The sequence below is a fragment of the Zingiber officinale genome, chromosome 11A, assembly GCF_018446385.1.
Source record: "Zingiber officinale cultivar Zhangliang chromosome 11A, Zo_v1.1, whole genome shotgun sequence".
NCBI classification, from domain to species: domain Eukaryota; kingdom Viridiplantae; phylum Streptophyta; class Magnoliopsida; order Zingiberales; family Zingiberaceae; genus Zingiber; species Zingiber officinale.
The window spans coordinates 17,839,666-17,863,664 of record NC_056006.1 but is presented as its reverse complement, the minus strand read 5'-3'; the positions used below and the strand labels follow the sequence as shown (position 1 = coordinate 17,863,664).

The following is a 23,999-nucleotide window of genomic DNA, read 5'->3' as shown; positions in this document are numbered from 1 at the left end:
AATTAGAACTGCAATTTCTTATTTATGGTCGCATCCATCTATAATAAAATAATTTGATAAGTTTTGTAAAACTAATGGAATGAGATCTAAAAAATTTCCACGTGGTATACCAGCACGTTGGAATTCAACATATCAATTATTACGAGATTCATTTTAATATAAAGAATTATTATATTTATTTTTTTCACAAAATACTAATACTAATATATATTTATTTTCACAATAGTAAAATATTTGTAGTAATATTTGTGAAAATTTAAAAGTATTTAATAATGCAATCGAACAACTTTCCGGTGTTTATTATCCCACTACCCATTTAATTTTAGAATTTTTTCTAGTATAATATTAGTTTTAAATGAACATATTAATAATTAATCTTTATCTTCTTAGAGATCCAGTTAATATTATATATAACATTAGAATTTATTTATATGATATTTATAATCAATATTATGTAAAATATGGAGTACAACATAATATTTCTAAAACATAACAAACTACTAATATTAATTTTAAACTTACAAAAGCACAACTTTTATTAAAAGAACGGACAAAATATATACGTGGATCCTCAAGTTCCACATAGGAACTTGAGAGTTATTTTATAGCTTCTTTTGATTTTAGTGAAGCGTATAGCGAAAATCTTGATATCTTAAAGTGGTGGTCACAAACGACTCAAAGCTTTCTCGTCCTCTCTATGATCACCAAAGAAATTTTAGCTTGTCTAATGTCAAATATCGTTATAGAGCAGACATTCAGTGCCGACGGCAACATACTAGATAAATGACGATCGACCTTGTCTCCCGACTTATTGGAAGCTCAAGCATTACTCGACGATTGGATCAGAGCAGAAAAAATAATCCAAGGAATAAAACTTTATGATGACAAAGTCGAAGAATTTGATACCGAATAAACCAATACAACAGGAACGAAAAATGGAAGTGAATAACAACTTCACTTCCTAATGTAAAAGGGTAAAGATATAAAAAAAACTACGTGGACTTTGATTCCCCTATACCCTAAGGGAATACGTAAGCAACTTAAATAAGTGCAAGCTTTTTTCTTAAATTAATTTTAAGTTTAAAATTTTTTTTAATATAACAATCTTGAACCTTAGTGAACCGTGGTGAATCGACGGTTCCTGTAGGATCAAGGAACGTGAGAGGGGGTTAAGTCACATGTATTTTAAAAATGCTTATCTTTTTCGAAACTTAAAAGAAGGTGAGTGTGCAGTGGAATTAGAAGTAAGAACGAATACAGAAAAAATGAACACGAGCAATTTACTTAGTTCTAAGCCTTCGTCGACTCCTACTTCAAGATCTACGATCCCTCATATCACATCAATGGACAATCCACTAAAAAACTCTTCTAGAACATCTCGAAGAGTGAATCAAGTACAGAAATAAAGAACAGTGTAACAACCTACACTACCTTTTGAATAATAACAATGTAAATGACTTTAATTAAAATTTACCAACACTGGATTGTCGAAGTTTAGAGCTCGTGTATTGATGTCGGTCTATCGGTAATAGTCGAATGTCTCGAAATAGAAGCGTAGTAGTAGTATGGTGTATTCGGAGCAGTAGAAGAGTCGTAGTAGCTCAGGAATGAGTTGTCTTTAATGCACTGTTTGGCAGCTTCTTTTATAGATGATCTAAGGCACCTCCTTTCCTTGGAGGCGCCTCCGATTGATCTGATCTTCACCGAAGACAGCGGCTCTGATCTATACAGAGGCACCTCCTTCCCACTGGAATCACCTCGGTTTGCCGAGGCTCTATCCTTCACGGTCGCAATTCATATCCTCACGGGGAGGCGCCTTCTTCCTCTTGAAGAGCCTCGACGCCTCTAACACTGAGACACCTCCTTACCATTAAGGCGCCTCTGTGCCTCCAAACTAAGGCACCTCCTTACCATTGAGGCGCCTCCACGACTCCAATGCAGAGGCTTCAGCCAGCTGCTCCGAGGCATGAATAGTATCCAAGCTTCTAACTCTTGCGAGGCATATTAGTGCACAGAAATAAAACTTGCAAAATAGAGTTAGAGTAAACACAATAAAATACAAGGGATTATTAATTAGATTTTGTCTTTTCAAGACTAGCTTATAGTCATGATCTCAATTTAAGTTTCTAAAATTAGACTAAACTAGACCAGCATCTATAGTCCCACTGGGACTCCTCCTCACTGGATCACTCTCATCGAGTGACTTATCTCACTTATCATTTGCAGTCACTTGACTTGGCTCTTGACCTACCAGATCTTTCTACTAGTTGTCAGATCCACAGGCCTAATTGGACTTCAACCAGTTGTCAAGTCCTGCAGACTCAGCCGAACTTTTCGCCAGATATTGAATCACTCTTTAATCCATCTAGACTTCCCACCAGCTATCAGCTCCAATAAACCTAGCTGAATTTCAATTTGATGTCAGATCCTCCAGACTCATTAAGTCATGTACACTTGGTAATAATGTTAGATAACATAACATCTAACTTTAATCTATTTGTCATTCATTAAGACCTAAGTTCAATTATTGATGCTTACTGCACTAACAGTTCCGAACTATGAACCGTAATCATCTTGGATGGTTAAGATTAAGGGTCGACTTGTCAGGAACTGTTGGACCTGTGATTTTAAACCATCGAACTGATGATTCCAAACCATCGAATCGACAATTCTTAATCTTCGAACTGTCGATTTCGAATCATGGACATGTGTAAACATGAGCACTTGTCACAAATATGAAAATCAATATAAATAAATAAATGGAAGAATATTTTGAAAAATAGATATCTTTTTTAATAAATATAAAAATTAAATATACTATGCGCCTGATCTATGTCCTATTGTAGTAAATATGTAACACCCCTTGCATTTTGACAAATAATCAATGAAGACATGGTAGCAATCTTTTTCATTCAAATCATCTTTATTAATTATCTTTATTAAGTATTTGTATTAATTGTCCATGTTATATAAACAACAGATCTAATCTAACTCCTCACTGAACACATATAACTGCCAATTGCCAAATCGACAACTATAATAAATGCCCCTTCACCGTCATCTTCGCTCACATTTCCTCAATTTGATCTCCAGCCATCGAAGCTGCGCACGGGTCATTCCATCCGCCTGACTGCGGCGGCAGCACCCACTCCTCGCCGTTGATGTACGACGCGCCCATGAACCGAGCAGCCTCGCATCGCCCCAGCTGCTTCGCATACGCCGCCCTCATCGCGGAGCCGGCGCCTGGTCCCGTGCACTCGTACTCCCCGAAGTACACCCACCTGCAAACTGCTCGATAAAATGCCAACGAGAGAGAAAGGGAGAGGGAGAGAGCAAATGCATGCAATTGCAGAGGAGGACCACCGACTGGTCTCTCGACGGGTCGTTCCAGTCGTTCCACCCTTCCGGAGCTACGATGCCGGGCAGGTACGTCCGGGAGAAGACGGCGGTGGAGTAAGCTCCCCAAGCGCGCCCCAGCCAGATCCTGCCGCTGCCCTCCACGCTGCAGTTCACGAACGAGAACCCTGTGTCCTCCTCCATCGACGCCCTCCCCTGCGCCGTTATGCATCCCGTGATCCCTCCCTCGTCGGCCGGCGCTTGCTTCGCGATGGAATTGATCGTGCAGTCCTGCAACGAGAACTCATCATATACGAGAGAAACAGGAAGCAGATTCGAGTTATTTCTTCGTGATTAATTGTTTACCTCGTACAAGGATTTGGCGTTGCCGAAAATGAAGTCGATCGAGCCTTCGATGAAGCAGCCTCGAAAGTAATGTCTGCCGCGCTCATCGAGCAGCGTGTCTTGCGCGCCGTAGAACCCGCAGCCGTAGAACGCCGCCTGGTCTCCGGCGATCCTGAGCGCCACCGCTTGCGCTCCGACGTCTCCCGGCAGTGCCGGAGGAGCAGCATTCTGCCGAGAATGAGATCGTACGTAAATTAACTTGAAAAATTGGATACCTATCAATTCGATTCGGCTTGCCTGAAAACTGATGTCGTAGGCGATGAAATTGAAAGCGAAGATCGAAACAGAGGCGCTGTAAATCGTTCCGCCGGTGGAATTGGCAGTGTCGTTCCATGAAATGGCCGTGTTCAAGTAGCCTTTGCCTTGCATGGTGATGTTCGTCTTGTTCGCCCACACCACCACTTTCTCCCTGCCTCAATTTGATCTTTGTCATAATCAAAATTTTAGATTTTTCAAAGAATTTAGAAAATTAAAACCACCGGTAGATGCCGGAGTCGACGATGATAAGCGTCCGGCTCATGCTAAACTCCGGCACGGCGTCAACCGCCGCCTGCACGCTGCTGAAATCTGCACACCCCCGCTGATCCACGGTGAGCACCAGCGTCACGTTCTGCTCGGAAGCGATTGGCGACGCCCACCTGGAACTATCACACCACCCTGTCTTCCGCCGCCTCCGGTGGTGACTTCGATGCCGGTGGCGGCCGCTCCGCCATAGGAGTGACGGGCTCAGCGCATTGCTGGCGGTGTTGGCGCTAGGAAGTACCAGTAGACCGTGAGGGAGAACGTGGTTGAGGTGGAGGAGAATGGAGACGAGGGCGACGGCGACCGCTGAGGTCCAAAAGAAGAACGGCTTCATAATTGGAGTACTCATGACGGTGGTAGCTTTGACGCCGTCGGCGATGAAGCTACAATGTATTTATTCGCCTACTAGCTCAGGGGAATCGTAAAGGGGAAGCAAAGTGAGCTCCGGTGGAGGTTGGAGACTGCCAGTGGCACAGTGATGATGAAGCTCTAGAAGATCTCTTTTCCTTTGGGTGTAATCCATGACTTAAGCAGAAAAAGATCGAGTCCTAGATAATATTATGGAATTGTTTTTCTCTGAAATTCTTCGATGATAACTTACCTTCGGAATAATCCTTATTCTACCTACTCAATGGCTGTATCAACTCAAAATTGTTCCTTAAACCAATTAAACACTGATCAGTGGAGTTTGAATATCTTGCAAGGCAAAATTATGAAGTTGTATGGGTTGGAGGATTTAGGGTTTATTCTGCAGAGATGATGTTGCTTCTGAAAATGGAAGGACGGAAGTTGTTTCTTCAGAGTGCAAGATGAGAGAAGCTTGCAGTGATGTGATGATGCGAGCAGATGCTCTGGAGATGGAAGAAAAGGAGAGTTTTTATTTTTCAGAAATATTGTTTAATGCTTTCTGTTCGGATTCGTGCATCTTCAGAAATTTGATTTTGAGGCACCCAAGTTTTAGAATTCTCAAAAAGCACACTTAATTTGTATTTTTATTTTTTACCGTAACTATTGACTTTTACTCTTTTATTTTTTATATTTTCTCTTATTTACATATAACATTTACATTTAATAATTACTCGTCCTGTTTTCCTCTATCTTCTCTTTTCCCTAAAATTGAAATTAATCTGTTTAAACGACACTTCTTTATTGTTATTTATAATTTAAATTTTAATAAAAATTAAAAAATATATAAAATAAAATTAATAAAATATTAAAAATATTTTTTCTACTTTTAAATATCTTCTATTTTTAATATCTAATTATAAAAGAATAATAAAATAAAATTAATAAAACTAATTTATTAATAAAATAAAATTTACTTTAGGATTGATCTTCAGAAACTAGAACAATACCTTAAATATCAATACCATTATGGTATTGGTTTTCAAATACTAGTATCACAGCATAGTGTTATGAAAGTTTCAAATCATTTTGAATATTATTGTGAAAGTTTTAAAACAATAAATGAAGGCATATTTTGAATCAGATTCATCTAATAAACCAATAGGAGTTGGAATAAGTCTGATCAAAACTCTCTAGGTCTATCAATAAATTTTAACCAAAATCTATTGATATATCTAGGAGACTCGGATTTATGAAAACTTAAAATGAGATGGAAGAGGTGAGTGTGTAGAAGGGAGATATGATGAGAAATTTTGGTCTGAAGTCTCTTACACGATTCATTATCAAATCTTATGTTTGATTGATGAGAATGGAATTAAAACTTTAGAATGAAATCCAAAAATTTAGGTATTGATGAAACTCACCTTCCTCAGGTTTTGATGAGAATAAGAATTAAGTTTTGGATGAAAATACCCTTAATATATTTGTTCAAAATTTCTTTTATATCACTTTCTCTCTCTTTACTCTCTCTGATTATACTTTCTCTCTCGTCATTCTACTATCATACTTTCTCTCTCCTCAAATATCTCCCATTATATACTCTCTCTCCTTAATTTTCTCTCATCACACTTTCTCTCTCTTTATTCTTTCTTATCACACTTTCTCTCTCCTTATCCTCTGTCATTATAGTTTCTCTCCCATCACACTATCTTTCATTATTTTTCTCATTACACTTTCTCTCTCATCATACTTTCTCTCTTCTCAATTTCTCTTATCACACACTCTCTCCCCATTTTCTCTTATCACACTTTCTCTCTCTTCATTCTCTCCCATTTTCTTTCTCATCACATTTTCTTTCTTATCCTCTCTCATCATACTCTCTCTCATCACACTCTCTTTCCTCATTTTCTCTCATCACACTTTCTCTCTTTTCATTTTTTCCATGATATTTTCTCTCTCATTATACTTTCTCTCTCATCATATTTTTCTTTCACATTCAACTTTTTCTCACATCTATTTTTTTTCTCTAAAGGTAAAAAAAAAAAAAGAAATTTTGGTTTATTCTAATAGAAAATATTCAATTAACCAAACATTAAAAACCCTAAATCCATACTCATACAATTCTCATTTCACAATACTATGATTTCTATTCTAATTCTGATTCATAGGAAAGAACCAAACACCACCTTTTACTCTTTTATTTTTTATATCTTCTCTTATTTGCATACAACATTTACATTTAATAATTACCCGCCCTGTTTTCCTCTGTCTTCTCTTTTCCCTAAAATTGAAATTAATCTATTTAAACGACACTTCTTTATTGTTATTTATAATTTAAATTTTAAAATTTTAAAATTTTAATAAAAATTATATATATATATATATATATATATATATAAAATAAAATTAATAAAATATTAAAAATATTTGTTTTACTTTCAAATATCTTCTATTTTTAATATCTCATTATAAAAGAATAATAAAATTAATAAAACTAATTTTATTAATAAAATAAAAATTACTTTGAGATTGATCTTCAAAAACCAGCACCATATCTTAAATATCAATATCATTGTGGTGTTGGTTTTCGAATACTAGCACCATAGCGTGTGTTATGAAAGTTTCAAATTATTTTGAATATTATTGTGAGAGTCTTAAAAAAAAATAAATGAGGACATATTTGGAATCAAATTCATCTAATAAACCTATAGGAGTTGGAATAAGTGTGATCAAAGCTCTCTAAGTCTATCAATAAATTTTAACCAAAATCCATTGATGGATCTAGGAGACTCGGATTTATGAAACTTAAAATGAGATAGAAGAGGTGAGTGTGTAGAAGGGAGATACGGTGAGAAATATTGGTCCGAAGTCTCTTATATGATTCATTATCAAATCTTATGTTTGATTAATGAGAATGGAATTAAAATTTTGGAATGAAACAAAAAAATTTGGGTATTGATGAAACTCACCTTTCTCCTTAGGTTTTGATGAGAATGAGAATTAAGTTTTAGATGAAAATACACTTAATATATTTGTTCAAAATTTTTTTTATATCAGTTTCTCTCTTTGATTATACTTTCTCTCTCCTTATTCTACTATCATACTTTCTCTCTCCTCAATCTCTCTCATTATACATTCTCTCCTTAATTTTCTTTCATCACACTTTCTCTCTCTTTATTCTTTTTTATCACACTTTCTCTCTCCTCATCCTTTGATTTCTCTCCCATCACATTATCTATCATCATTTTTTCTCATCATATTTTCTCTCTCATCATATTTTCTTTCTCATCATACTTTCTCTCTTCTCAATCTCTCTTATCACACTTTCTTTCTCATCACATTTTCTCTCTTATCCTCTTTCATCATGCTCTCTCTCATCACACTCTTTTTCCTCATTTTCTCTCATCACACTTTCCCTCTCTTCATTTTTCCATGATATTTTGTCTCTCATTATACTTGCTCTCTCATCATTCTCTCTCATCATATTTTTCTCTCACATTCAATTTTCTCTCACATCTATTTTTTCTCTTATTTTTCTCTAAAGATAAAAAAAAGGAAATCTTAGTTTATTCTGATAGAAAATATTCAATTAACCAAACATTAATTTTAAGAATGATATTCATACTCATACCCATTTCCATTTCACAATACTATGATTCTCATTCTCATTCTAATTCTTAAGAAAGAACCAACTGTTGGATCGAGATCGCGCTAGAGGGGGGGTGAATAGCGCTCGCGGCTAAATCGTTCGATTATCAGAATCATAACACGTTCGTAGAGTAATTAAAGCAGCGGAATAAAAGAGATAAACACAAGAACACGGTCGTTTACTTCGTTCGGAGCCTAGGTCGACTCCTACTCGAAGGCCCGCGATCCTTGATCGCTTTCCGTGGGCAACAACTATAATTTCGTATGGATATTACAGATGAATTACAAAATGTAACTATAATTAAAATTATACCGACAACAGTAGTAGAAAGGAAATCTGAGCTCCGGGTCGTCGGAATATTGCAACAGCACTTTGGAAGCAGCACTAGAGCAGACCACAGCAGAATGGAAGCTTGTGAATTATTGTTCAGAGCTGCTGGTCGAGACCTCTTATAAAGAGGGTTCAAGGCGCCTTGAACGACAAGGCGCCTTGAACGAGCCGAGTCACCGCGTGGATCAGCACAGACCTGGTCGAACCTTATCTGGTTCAAGGCGCCTTCATCCTATCCAAGGCGCCTCCAACCTCGGTCAAGGCGCCTTGAACTCCATCCAAGGCGCCTCCAGTCAGCTGCGCCTTTTCACCCGAGGCGCCTCAAGCTCCATGGAGCGCCTCGGACACTATTCATCCGAGTTGTAACTTGCTCCTTTGTTCTGCAAAATGTGTTAGTCCCAAAACACATACCCCGCAAAACAAAGTTAGCATAGTACACATAAAATAAAGTATAGACAGTCTCTGGACTCGAGTTTCGACCGGAAACCCTAGGTCGACCGACGCCTTCTGTTCCTCTACGGGAAAGCGTCCTCACCTACTCCACTCGGAAGAACATTGTGTGATCCTCCGGATCGACTGGACTTTTACTCGGCACTCGATGCTTCCGGACTTCTGAACATCCGCTTCACCGGCCGATTCAGACTTTCACTGGTTTGCGACACGGGACTTTCCACCTAGGGTTACCACCCCAGGACTTTTGCCTGAAGCCATCGACCGACCAATTCCTAGGGTTACCACCCCTATGACCTAGGGTTACCACCCCTAGGGTTTTCACCTGCCTAACCGCAGCTAGGACTTTTGCCTAAGTAACACTTAGGACTTTCCTGCAAGCTCCATGAACTTTGTTAGATAACACCACCACTTAACTTTGAGCCCTTTGCCATAATCAAAACTCAGGTTCGATCATCTGGTCACTGCACCAACAATCTCCCCCTTTTTGATTATGGCAATCTTGGTTCAAAGTTAAGTAAACATAACATTTAAATAAAGGAATAAATAATGAAAGTTAACCAGAAGCATCAATGCATAAATAAAATTTAAAGTTTATGCTCCCCCTTTCATTCTTGATTTCTTAACTTTGACTTTTCTCTCCCCCTTTGACATAAATCAAAAAGAATTAAGAAGAGAGAAATAGTCTAGTTAATTTAAGCTCCCCCTAAAGGGTAGCATAGTTAAGTACTAGACTTAAAAAAATTTAGGTGAAGTACTTAGCTCAATTCGTAAGGTGTTTGAAAAGAATTGTTGCATAGATAATTTAAATTTTAAATTAATGCATTAATAAATTCTTTGAGTTTAGGTGTCCAAGCATGAGTCAAATTAAATTATTTAACTTGATTGGGTATCAGAGCCCTAAAGGAATTTGTTTAGCCTTAAAGTACTAGCATGACTCTGTTCATTCCCCCTTAATTAATGCCAAATTAAATTCTTAGGGTCTTAGAGTACAAGCATAAGAAGAACTTTATATTATCCTAATTCCAGCTCATCCATTCTAGATTATCAAACATGTGCAGCTTATGAATGAGTTTGAGACGAAATTCATATTTGAAAATATTGAAAATTTAAGTTCCAAATGAGAAAATGCTAAACTTTTGAGAATTTATTGAAAATTAATTAGAGTTAACTTTAGCAATCAGAATTTGAGAATTAAATATTTTTAAATCCTTTTAATATTTTGATAGTAATTGAATTAATTTTAAAAGATTTTGAAAAGAATTTTCAAAAGATTTTTGAAATGAATTTTCAAAGAATTTTTAAATAAGTTTTTCAAAGATTTTTCAAAGGATTTTGAAATAAGTTTAAAATGATTTTTCAAAGGATTTTTTATTTAAATAAATTTTTCAAAGGATTTTTTATTTAAATAAATTTTTCAAAGGATTTTTTATAAGTTTTTCAAAGATTTTTCAAATAACTTTTTTAAATAAGTTTTTCAAAGATTTTTGAAATGATTTTTAAATAATTTTGAAATTGTTTTTCAAAAGATTTTTGAAATGAGTAAGTTTTAAAAGATTTTTGAAATGATTTTTAAATAATTTTGAAATTGATTTTCAAAAGATTTTTGAAATGATTAAGTTTTAAAAGATTTTTGAAATGATTTTTAAATAATTTTGAAATTGATTTTCAAAAGATTTTTGAAATGATTTTGAAAGATTTTTGAAATGATTTTGAATAATTTTGAAATTGTTAATTTTGAAATTGTTTTTCAAAAGATTTTTGAAATGAGTAAGTTTTAAAAGATTTTTGAAATGATTTTTAAATAATTTTGAAATTGTTTTTCAAAAGATTTTTGAAATGAGTAAGTTTTAAAAGATTTTTGAAATGATTTTTAAGTAATTTTGAAATTGATTTTCTAAAATAATTTTGAAATTGATTTTCTAAAATAATTTTGAAATTAATTTTCAAAAGATTTTTGAAATAATTTTAAAAGATTTTTGAAATGATTTTTGAATAATTTTGAAATTGATTTTCAAAAGATTTTTGAAATGAGTAAGTTTTAAAAGATTTTTGAAATGATTTTTAAATAATTTTGAAATTGTTTTTCAAAAGATTTTTGAAATGAGTAAGTTTTAAAAGATTTTTGAAATGAGTAAGTTTTAAAAGATTTTTGAAATGATTTTTAAGTAATTTTGAAATTGATTTTCAAAAGATTTTTGAAATGATTTTGAAATAATTTGGAAATTGATTTTCAAAAGATTTTTGAAATGATTTTTAAGTAATTTTGAAATTGATTTTCAAAAGATTTTTGAAATGATTTTTAAATAATTTTGAAATTGATTTTCAAAAGATTTTTGAAATGAGTTTTTAAATAATTTTGAAATTGATTTTCAAAAGATTTTTGAAATAATTTTGAAATAATTTTGAAATTGATTTTCAAAAGATTTTTGAAATAATTTTGAAATTTATTTTCAAAAGATTTTTGAAATGATTTTTGAATAATTTTGAAATTGATTTTCAAAAGATTTTTGAAATAATTTTGAAAGATTTTGAAATAATTTTGAAATTGATTTTCAAAAGATTTTTGAAATAATTTTGAAAGATTTTGAAATAATTTTGAAATTGATTTTCAAAAGATTTTTGAAATAATTTTGAAATTTATTTTCAAAAGATTTTTGAAATGATTTTTGAATAATTTTGAAATTGATTTTCAAAAGATTTTTGAAATAATTTTGAAATTTATTTTCAAAAGATTTTTGAAATGATTTTTGAATAATTTTGAAATTGATTTTCAAAAGATTTTTGAAATAATTTTGAAAGATTTTGAAATAATTTTGAAATTGATTTTCAAAAGATTTTTGAAATAATTTTGAAATTTATTTTCAAAAGATTTTTGAAATGATTTTTAAATAATTTTGAAATTGATTTTCAAAAGATTTTTGAAATGAGTAAGTTTTAAAAGATTTTTGAAATGATTTTTAAGTAATTTTGAAATTGATTTTCAAAAGATTTTTGAAATGATTTTTAAGTAATTTTGAAATTGATTTTCAAAAGATTTTTGAAATAATTTTGAAATTGATTTTCAAAAGATTTTTGAAATGAGTTTTGAAAGATTTTTGAAATGATTTTTAAATAATTTTGAAATTGAGTTTAACATAATTTTCATTTGAAAATGATTCAAGTTAAAATAATTTAATTATTAATTAATTTGATTTAAGTTAAGTCAATTTAATTTCCTAGTCATCTCACCCGATCTAAATTTTCAATCAGGGAATCCTATAATTTTTGTGAGATGAATTGAGGTTCAATTTAAGGGTTTTAATTTAACTTTGTGTTAGATTCAGGTTTAGCTTTGGGTTCAACAAGTAAGCATTCTTTGGATAAACTTCTGGGCTATGGTGAGTCACAAGGTACTCATTAAAGTAACCATGCCTTCGAGGTTTCCCAAATAGTCCTACCCATTGAACTTAATACTAATCCTTGATCTAACTAGTTAGGATCCATTTAAGGGTAGCTTCGGTCAGTTCCACTTGGCCAAATGCACCAGGTCGAAGTCATATCTTCCTAGACATGCGATGCCCAAGGCTTCCCTAACGTACTATCATCCAAAAACTTCACCAGTACTGTGGGTCAAGTTAAACCTAGTCCGTTTTAAATTATCCTTAATTACCCTGCCGGGTAATCTACTCTTGTTTTACCCATTTCGGGTAAATTAGGTTCAGTTACCCTGTCGGGTAGTTCAGTTGGAGGTGCCAGCTAGTTTGGATCCACCATCTATTTTTGAATTCAGAATTTTGAATTTTAATTTCGAATTTGATTTAGAATTTCGAATTTTGAATTTTGAATTTAATTTTGATTTTTTAATTGAATTTTTAATTTTGAATTTAATTTTGAATTGAATTGAATTTTGAATTATGTTTTTAATATTGTTTTTCTATTAGCTCCCCCTGGATCATAGCCTCGATGTGGTCTATCGAGGTAGTGGACCTGATCCTTGGGGACCCAATATTGTCCAAGTCCAATTTGATTAACTAGGTTGGACTTGGGGATCCATGCTTGAATTATGTTCCTTTTATTTCTATTTACCAACGACAGATATGATCTATATTTAGTTTTGGGCTTGAATCCAAGTCCGGATTTGTTGTAAACGGCACACTGTTTTCCAAGAATCAGATCCAAATTCTTGGAACCCAACGTAAAGCGTTCTAACGTATCCTTGAGTTCTTTAATTTGAGTTTTCAAATTGGAATTTTCTTCCTCAAGTTGTTGGACTTGAGTTGAACTTCCAACTTGAACTAATTCAGTTAAAGAACTCGAGGTAGTCGCTTCCTTAAGGGTTGTTACTTCCTTTTGGAGCGACTTAACCCGGACGTTGGATTTAGCCAACTTTTTAAGCAAATAAGGAATTAAATTCTTTAATTCATCTATTTGAGTTTCAGCGAGAAAAGAACTTACAGTGGGGATCTGGCCTTCGGAAACGGATGCGGATCCGTGGCTTCGCTCGGACTCTGTTTCTGACTCGCTCTCGGCTTCGGACTCAAGTTCGGACTCGGTTTCGTCAATTATGTTAGCCTGCACCGGTAACGCGAGAAAGCTCGTTGGTTCTTCTTCATCGGACTCGGATTCATCTGAAGACTCGGACCATATCTTTTCCACTGTCTGACTTGTACCTGCAACCATCGTAACACCTTCCTCGGCCGAAGTAGTATTATTCTGCTCATCTAATTCAAATAAATCATTTATTAAAATATGCTTACTTACTTGAGCGTCGGAAGTGCCCTCGTGTAGTTCCATCAACTTTTGCCACAACTCTTTTGCACTTTCGAAGGGGCCGATGCGGTTCAGTTCTTCATTGGTTAGGCCACATTGTAGCATGCAGGTTGCTTTGGCATCGGCTTCAACTTTTTTCATTGTGCTAGAATCCCAGTTGATGCATGAGATAAGTTCTCCGGTGTCGTCACGTGGAAGTTCGAGTCCGGTCTGGATGATATTCCATCCGGTTCTTCCAGTATCCAAAGTCCTCGCCAGAAAAGAGCGGCGGTCGGACGGTGCAGAATCCTTCTTGGAATGCCATTTTAAGAGAACCTTGCACACAAAAAAAATAGCAAAAAAAAATGTACCAGGACTTGATCCTGGATTAGCAGTGTTGTATGGAAGGATAAAAATAGAAGTTTACTAGTTTCGAGAAAAAATAATAAAATAATAATAAAATATTCTTAAAAAAATATTTAAAAAAAAATATTATTTCAAATTTTGCCAAATTCAATATTTTATTAATACTTATAAACCGTGAAAGGATGAAAATGAATTTTTCGAAAATTATTTTGGAGGGAAAAAACGAAAGGCGTAAGGTTTATTTTTTTAACCTATAAACACGACAAAGCCACGAAAAATGCTTGAATGGTGGTTGCACCAGTTCAAAGCGACCCCGCTCTGATACCAATTGTTGGATCGAGATCGCGCTAGAGGGGGGGGTGAATAGCGCTCGCGGCTAAATCGTTCGATTATCAGAATCGTAACACGTTCGTAGAGTAATTAAAGCAGCGGAATAAAAGAGATAAACACAAGAACACGGTCGTTTACTTCGTTCGGAGCCTAGGTCGACTCCTACTCGAAGGCCCGCGATCCTTGATCGCTTTCCGTGGGCAACAACTATAATTTCGTATGGATATTACAGATGAATTACAAAATGTAACTATAATTAAAATTATACCGACAACAGTAGTAGAAAGGAAATCTGAGCTCCGGGTCGTCGGAATATTGCAACAGCACTTCGGAAGCAGCACTAGAGCAGACCACAGCAGAATGGAAGCTTGTGAATTATTGTTCAGAGCTGCTGGTCGAGACTGTTAGGATCCTTCGTACTCGGCTAGAGAGGGGGGGTGTGAATAGCCGCCCCAAATCGATCGCGTTTCTTCCTACGATTAGGTTAGTGCAGCGGAAATACAAATAGAAACGAAAGGAGAAGAAAATCAAACCTTAACACAGCGATGTACGAGGTTCGGAGATGATACTCCTACTCCTCGGCGTGTCCGTAAGGTGGACGAGCCCTATCAATCCGTCGGTGGATGAGTCCCCGGAGAACCGGCTAATACAATATACTCCTTGTGGGTGGAGAAACCTCGCCACAATATTTGCAACAGCAATAGGAGTACAAATAGGAACAAGAAAACAAGAACAGAAATGTAAACTACACTTGCTTGCCTTCTTGAAGTCAGCAGGAACCCTGGGGAAGCGGCGGCTTCTCGGATCCAAGCCTAGCTAGAAAACCAGCAGGAAGAAGCTCACGCGAAGCTTTAGCACCAACGAGCTCAACAAAGCTCAGCAAGAAGGAGGAGATTGTTGGTGGGAGAAACTTCGAAGGAAGAAGAAGAAACTCTGTAGAAGCCCTCGGCCTCTTTTATACGAAGAAACAGCGAAGAAACTAGCCGTTGCGTCGAGAGAACCCTGATCGGTCTACGGACCGATCGGGCCTATCGATCGGTCCCCCCGATCGATCGCACGTAACCATGCGTACTACGTCGATGCGTGGACCGATCGAGCCCTATCTGGATCGGTCCGGACCGATCCCAACTCAGGCGTGCCTGCGACGCCGTCTCTGATCGGTCCCGGCCGATCGAGGACCTGATCGATGCGTGGACCGATCACCTGCTTTCTTTCGCCTTTGTTTGGCGATCGGTCACCCGATCGAGAACAAGAGCTTGATATCGATCGGTCACGGACCGATCGAGCAACAGTATCCTGGATCGGTCGGTGACCGATCCGAGCTTGGTTTTGCCCAAACCAAGTCCCAAGACTTCAAACCAATATCCGGTCAACCTTGACCTATTGGTACTTCATCCCTAGCATCCGGTCACTCCCTTGACTGCTAGAACTCCACCAAGTGTCCGGTCAATTCCTTTGACCTACTTGGACTTTCCAACACCGAAGTCCGATCATCCCGATCCATCCGGATTTTCCCTTGCGCTTCACTCACGGGACTTTCACCTGCTTCACTTCAGGATTTCCCTCCGCCTAACATCCTAGTTAGGACTTTCTCACTGCTTCACTTCACTCACACTGCCCGGCTTCACTCACGGGACTTTCCACACCGCCTAACATCCAGTTAGGACTTTCCCATTCACCTAGCTTCACTCACCAGGATTTTCCCGAATGCCTGGCTTCACTTACCAGGACTTTCACCTTCACCTAGTTTCACTCACTAGGATTTTCACCTGGATTCACTCACCAGGATTTCCATCTGCTGGCTTCACTCACGGGACTTTCCCCTGCCAAACTCCTGTTTGGACTTTCCCGTCAAGTCTCCATACTTGGACTTTTCACGTGCCAAGCTCCTGCTTGGACTTTTCCATGCCAAGTCTCCATACTTGGACTTTTCAAGCTCCCTGCTTGGACTTTTCCGTGCCAAGTCTTCATACTTGGACTTTTCCCAATCAGGTCAACCAGGTCAACTTTGACCTACGGTTGCACCAATAATCTCCCAAACATCTATTCTTGTCCCACATCAAGAATAGAACTCTCTCACGAGTGTCAAACATCAACATGCAACACAACTAGGTCAACCTTGACCTAAGGTTGCACCGATAATTTTCCCAAGTCAAACATCAAAATACAACTCGAGTCACGTCAACTCGAGTCGGGTCAACCAGGTCAACCTTGACCTAAGGTTGCACCAACAATCTCCCCCTTTTTGATGTTTGACAAAACTCATAATCAAGTTAGGTTAACCCGATAACCTAAACTTGGGTTCTCCAATAATTCTCCCCCTTTTTGACACACATCAAAAAGAATTCCAATGTTCTACCTTGAACATTCCTTGACATTCTTCCCCTAGCTTAGGTTAACCCGATAACCTAACTTGGGTTCTCCAATAATTCTCCAATGAACACTCTCCCCTTTTTGACACACATCAAAAAGAAAAAGGAGAGTATCAAGGTCAAGAGTTTCTTCCTAATGAAAGTCCCATACCTTTCATTGAAACTCTTAATTTCCCCCTTGATACTAAACTCAACAATCAACTTAGTGATAACCCCATATCACTAATCCTCAAAAGTCTTAAGGAGTAAAAACTCCTCCTAAAAGTCAACTCCCCCTTGACAATTAGGTAAAACTCCCCCTAAAGGTCAACTCCCCCTTGACCATTGCACCAACAATGTCTTGGAGAGTTTCAAACCCTTAGAAACCTAAACCACAAACTTTCACAGCCGGAATTTCAGATATACAGTTGAAATTCAGCTTTTGGCACGCCCTGATCGGTCACCAGACCGATCAGGATCCCATTGGATCGGTCCCCAGACCGATCCACATTCACTGGGATCGGACTGCCTCTTACTGGATCGGTCTCCGGACCGATCCACACTTCCCTGGATCGGTCCAGTGACCGATCCACTCCTTCCTGGATCGGTCCAGTGACCGATCCAAGATCCCTTATCAGAATTCCTGAATTTTTACCCGAAATTCAGAAACCCATAAACAATTCCAGAAAATTTCAAAAATTATGAAACTTTGAGGATACACTCCTCATAACATATACTATCAAGGAAAAATAGTTTTCTATGAAAATAACTTCCATTTTTCAATCTTGATACAAAGTTCAAAAACTTTGAAATAGTTCAAGTTTAACTCAACTTTGTATCACAATGTTCAATGATGAATGCTATCACTAGGAAAGCTTCATCAAGGTTTTTCAAATCAATTTTAAAATGCTTTTAAAACCATTTGAATTTAGGACCATAATCTTAGGGCTAGATGTACATGACTTGTACACAAGCTTTCCCTATGATCCTCCTTTTCTTGAATTAGGCTCATCTAGGTACAAAAACTATGCACCTTGATCCTAACTCATGATCCTAATATCTCACACACATCTAAGGTGTATCAAACCACATTCAAGTCAATTTGATGTGAGATATGGGTTAAGGTCAACTTAGGCTAAGTTCTCATGCATTTTCTAAACATCAATTTGATCTCAATATCAAATTATATGTTTGTCCTTAAATCAATTTCATTGATTATAATGCAAGAGATGATGACATGGCATATAATGATATCATAAGTAAAAACATGTGCCAATGTCATGATGTCATGGCATAATGTTTGAAACTAAACTAACACATGACACATAGATAACCTAAGCATTATCATGACATATCAAATGATAATAAAATGAATATGATGTCATGGCATGACATATGGCAACCAATCATGGCAAGTTAGCACAAATAAAATATCTAAATTCCCTATCTAAGTATCCTTAATCATTTAGCTAACTTAAATTCTAATCCTAGATTGCCCAAAGTGCTCCAAGAAAATGTCGAAACCCAAATTGGCATTTCTTGATCTCTTGTTTGATTTATACCATTTAAAATTTTACAAGAGTAGCACTTCTAAATTAAGGCCCGGATTGCCTTGATTACCTAAGAGAATATCAAAATCCCAATTTGATATTTTTCTAGGTTTTTCCAAATTGTGCCAATTGAGATTAAAAATGAGATTTCCAATCTTTAGGCACATTTAACTCTTCAAAGGAGTAAGTGATAATTCATTTCATTTTCAAAGATTCACAAAACCTTGAAAATGCTCCTTGAGTGTCAATTTCCTCAAAGTTGGGTTAACTACCCTTCTTATTGGAGTTGACACTCTCTAACCCATTTATGGGGTAGAGAAGATGCTCCTAGGAACCCAATACCTATTAGAGCTCATTGGGTTCACTAAATATTCACTAGGGATAACTTCCCTAGCAACCTCCTAATGACCCTCTTAGGCTTTAAAGCCTTGGTCATTTGGGTCTCATCAAGGTCAACTATAGGGGTGACTCCCCTTGTGACCTTGGTAATGGTCTTCCTAGCCTTAGGTTTTGTTCCATAATCGAATGGAACATTATGATAAGTGGGCTTGACCAATTGGGACTTAGGTTTGTGACCTAAACCTTTCTTGTCCTTGGACATTGGTTTTTGACCCTTAAACCCTAGAGATGACTTCTCTATGTTTTTAAGAGCCTTTTCCAAATTATCAAGTCTTGACCTCAAGACTTGATTTTCCCTCTCTAATACCTCAAGTTTTAATTTGTCATTTTCTCTTGAGATATTCCTAGGCATATGTCTAGTCTTCTTGGGATTTCTACCTAGGTTTTCCTTAACTTTAGAAGCGTTAATCCTAGGGTTGGTATTTCTAGTGTTATCCTTACCTAGGCTAACATGTTTAGCTCCTAAGCACATGTATTGGTTCCTAAAGTTAACATGCTTATCATTATTAACAATTGCAACAAAACTACTAGCATGAGTTTTATTAGAATTGCAATAATGAACCTTAGAGGTTACCTTAGGTTTTGCCTTAGCTCCCCCTATCGATGTGCCCGGTCTCTTGCCCTTGTGAGGTTGCCTCCCCCTCGGACAATGGCTCCTATAGTGTCCCCTTTGCTTGCATTGGAAGCACACGATGTGCTCCTTGCCCTTGCGTTTTGGGACTCCGGCTTCCTTGAACTTTGGCGCCGGTGGAGTCTTTCTTACCCTCTTTGGACACTTACTCTTGTAATGTCCATGTTCCCTACACTCAAAGCATATTATATGTAACTTATTTGAAATTGAAATGCTTGAGTTACCTAGGTTTGGGGATGGGTGTGAGCTCTCTTCCTCATCCCTTCCGGAGGTAGATGTCTCTTCTTCTTGCTCCGAACTTGAACAAGAGGAACTCTCCTCCTCTTCTTCCTTGGATGTTGAGTAGCCCTCAACTCCCAATTCGCTCCCTCCATGATGTGAGCTACTTGGCTCACTTAGCTCCTCTTCATGGCTTGAATTTGAGCTCTCCTCATGGAACTTTGCTAAGTTGTTCCACAATTCCTTGGCATCGTTGTATCTACCTATCTTATGCAAGATATCACTAGGTAATGAAAATTCAAGAATTTTCGTTACCTCGTCGTTGATTGTGGATTGGTGGATTTGCTCTTTCGTCCACTCCTTCTTCTTGATAGGTTTTCCTTCCTCATCCATCGGTGGGGAAAACCCTTCTTGTACACAAAACCAATTTAACATATTAGTCCTAAGAAAATACATCATCCTTACCTTCCAATATGTGAAGTTGTCGTGAGACTCGTAGAAGGGTTGAATCGTGACATCTTCTCCATAGAGATCCATCTCTAGCCCGTGCTCCCCCGGGTGTTGATCCGTCGAAGAGCAACCTCGCTCTGATACCACTTGTTAGGATCCTTCGTACTCGGCTAGAGAGGGGGGGTGTGAATAGCCGCCCCAAATCGATCGCGTTTCTTCCTACGATTAGGTTAGTGCAGCGGAAATACAAATAGAAACGAAAGGAGAAGAAAATCAAACCTTAACACAGCGATGTACGAGGTTTGGAGATGATACTCCTACTCCTCGGCGTGTCCGTAAGGTGGACGAGCCCTATCAATCCGTCGGTGGATGAGTCCCCGGAGAACCGGCTAATACAATATACTCCTTGTGGGTGGAGAAACCTCGCCACAATATTTGCAACAGCAATAGGAGTACAAATAGGAACAAGAAAACAAGAACAGAAATGTAAACTACACTTGCTTGCCTTCTTGAAGTCAGCAGGAACCCTGGGGAAGCAGCAGCTTCTCGGATCCAAGCCTAGCTAGAATACCATCAAGAAGCTCACATGAAGCTTTAGCACCCAACGAGCTCAACAAAGCTCGGCAAGAAGGAGAAGCGAAGCTTGGGAGAAAACTTCCGAAGGAAGAAGAAGAAACTCAGAAGCCCTCGGCCTTTATACTGCGAAGAAGAAAGTGAAGAAACTAGCCGTTGCGTCACAGCAGCTAGAACCCCGATCGGTCTACGGACCGATCTTGTCGGTCCCGGGCCGATCGGTCGGCCTGACGAACCTTACATGCGTACTACGTCGATGCGTGGACCGATCGAGCCCTATCTGATCGGTCCACGACCGATCCCAACTCTGGCGTATACGCGACGCCGTCTCTGATCGGTCCCAGGCCGATCAGGGTCGATGCGTGGACCGATCGGCTGCCTCTTTCGCCTCGTTAACTGGCGATCGGTCACGGGCCGTCGATGCCAAGAAACTTGACCGATATCGATCGGTCACGGACCGATCGAGCAACAACATCCGGATCGGTGCGGTGACCGATCCGAGCAATTTTGCCCAAACCAAGTCCCAAGACTTCAAACCAATATCCGGTCAACCTTGACCTATTGGTACTTCATCCCTAGCATCCGGTCACTCCCTACCTGCTAGAACTCCCCGCCAAGTGTCCGGTCAATTCCTTTGACCTACTTGGACTTTCAACACCAGATGTCACTCACCAGGATTTTCCCTTGCCGGCTTCACTCACGGGACTTTCACCGCTTCACTCACCAGGATTTCCACACCGCCTAACATCCTAGTTAGGACTTTCTCCTTGCCTGGCTTCACACCAGGACTTCTTGGCTTCACTCACGGGACTTTCCACACCGCCTAACATCCAGTTAGGACTTTCCCATTCACCTAGCTTCACTCACGAGGATTTTCCGAATGCAGCTTCACTTACCAGGACTTTCACCTTCACCTAGTTTCACTCACTAGGATTTTCACTGGATTCACTCACCAGGTTTTTTGCCGGCTTCACTCACGGGACTTTTCCCGTGCCAAACTCCTGTTTGGACTTTCCCGTGCCAAGTCTCCATACTTGGACTTTTCACGTGCCAAGCTCCCTGCTTGGACTTTTCCAGTGCCAAGTCTCCATACTTGGACTTTTCCAGTGCCAAGCTCCCTGCTTGGACTTTTCCGTGCCAAGTCTTCATACTTGGACTTTTCCCAAATCAGGTCAACCAGGTCAACTTTGACCTACGGTTGCACCAATAATCTCCCAAACATCTATTCTTGTCCCACATCAAGAATAGAACTCTCTCACGAGTGTCAAACATCAACATGCAACACAACTAGGTCAACCTTGACCTAAGGTTGCACCGATAATTTTCCCAAGTCAAACATCAAAATACAACTCGAGTCACGTCAACTCGAGTCGGGTCAACCAGGTCAACCTTGACCTAAGGTTGCACCAACAGAGACCTCTTATAAAGAGGGTTCAAGGCGCCTTACACTGTTCATCAAGGCGCCTTGAACGAGCCGAGTCACCCGCGTGGATCAGCACTGACCTGGTCGAACTCTATCTGGTTCAAGGCGCCTTCATCCTATCCAAGGCGCCTCCAACCTCCGGTCCAAGGCACCTTGAACTCCATCCAAGGCGCCTCCAGTCAGCTGCGCTGGCCTTTTCCTCCATGGAGGCGCCTCGGACACTGTTCATCCGAGTTGTAACTTGCTCCTTTGTTCCCGCAAAATGTGTTAGTCCCAAAACACATACCGCAAAACAAAGTTAGCATAGTACACATAAAATAAAGTATAGACAGTCTCCGGACTGTCAGAGTAGATTTTCCGGAAACCCTAGGTCGACCCGACGCCTACTGTTCCTCTACGGGAACGCGTCCTCACCTACTCCACTCGGAAGAACTGTTGTCAGTCGATCCTCCAGATCGATGGACTTTTGCTCGGCACTCGATGCTTCGGACTTCTGCTGAACATCCGCTTCACCGGCCAGTTCCCACAGTTCGCGACACGGGACTTTCCACCTAGGGTTACCACCCCCTAGGACTTTTGCCTGAAGCCATCGACCTGCCAAGACTTTTCCGCATAGGGTTACCACCCCCTATGACCTAGGGTTACCACCCCCTAGGGTTTTCACCTGCCTAACCGCAGCTAGGACTTTTGCCTAAGTAACACTTAGGACTTTCCTGCAAGCTCCATGAACTTTGTTAGATAACACCACCACTTAACTTTGAGCCCTTTGTCATAATCAAAACTCAGGTTCGATCATCTGGTGCTCACTGCACCAACACCAACCATCACCTTTTACTCTTTTATTTTTTTTATCTTCTCTTATTTACATACAACATTTACATTTAATAATCACCTGACCTTTTTCCTCTCTTATCTTTTCTCTAAAATTGAAATTAATAGGTTTAAACGACACTTGTTTATTGTTATTTATAATTTTAATTTTAAATTTTAATAAAAATTAATATATATAAGAAAATTAATAAAATAGTAAAAATGTTTTTTCTACTTTTAAATATCTTCTATTTTTAATATTTAATTATAAAAGAATAATAAAATAAAATAAATAAAATTGATTTTATTAATAAATTAAAAAAATAAAATAAAAATTACTTTGGTATTCATCTTCAGAAATAAGCACCATATCTTAAATATCAATATCATTACAGTGTTGGTTTTCAAATACCAGCACCATAGTATTATGAAAGTTTCAAATCATTTTGAATATTATTGTGAGAGCATTAAAAAAGTAAATGAGGGTATATTTGGAATCAAATTCAGCTAATAAACCCATAGGAGTTGGAATAACTCTGAACAAAACTTCTAGATCTATCAATGAATTTTGACCCAAATCTATTGATGGACCTAGGAGATTCGGATTTATGAAAACTCAAAATGAGATGGAAGAGATGAATGTGTAGAAGGGAGATATGGTGAGAAATTTTGGTCCGGAGTCTCTTACACGAAGTTATACACCCATGCTAATTGATACAAAGTTTGAAACTTTCTAAACCTTCTAAATAATGTTGAAAATCTTTTACGATAATAACAGAAGACACCCTTGAACTCCTGGTGACTATAGAAACCTACAAGAGTTGGAATAAGTATGATCAGAGTTCTCTAAATCCATTAATGAATTTTAATTAAAACTTATTTATGGACTTAGATTACTTGGATTTCTATAATTGTATAATGAGATGAAATTATGGAGTATGTAAAAGGTATATATGGTCCCTAATATTGGTCTTAAGACATATAAGTAAAGTTATGATCGTGTGTCAACTAACACATATTATGATGCTAATTTTTGAAGACCAACACCATTATAATATTAGTCTTTATAAACCAGCACTACAATATTGATTGGGGGTGAAACAACTTCTGAGTAAACAGGGCCTAAAAG

The 23,999-nt window shown here is 37.8% G+C and overlaps 1 protein-coding gene across 1 annotated transcript; it reads right to left on the bottom strand.

Moving 5' to 3' along the window:
- Positions 1-3,042: 3,042 nt before the first annotated feature.
- On the bottom strand, positions 3,043-4,625 carry LOC122032441 (putative pectinesterase 14). The gene is made up of 5 exons (XM_042591730.1): positions 4,221-4,625; positions 3,979-4,150; positions 3,703-3,909; positions 3,368-3,627; positions 3,043-3,281 (listed from the first exon to the last, which is right to left on the bottom strand). The coding sequence occupies exons 1-5, from the start codon at positions 4,610-4,612 to the stop codon at positions 3,068-3,070; spliced, it is 1,245 nt and encodes a 414-aa protein (XP_042447664.1). The 5' UTR covers positions 4,613-4,625; the 3' UTR covers positions 3,043-3,067.
- Positions 4,626-23,999: the final 19,374 nt, after the last annotated feature.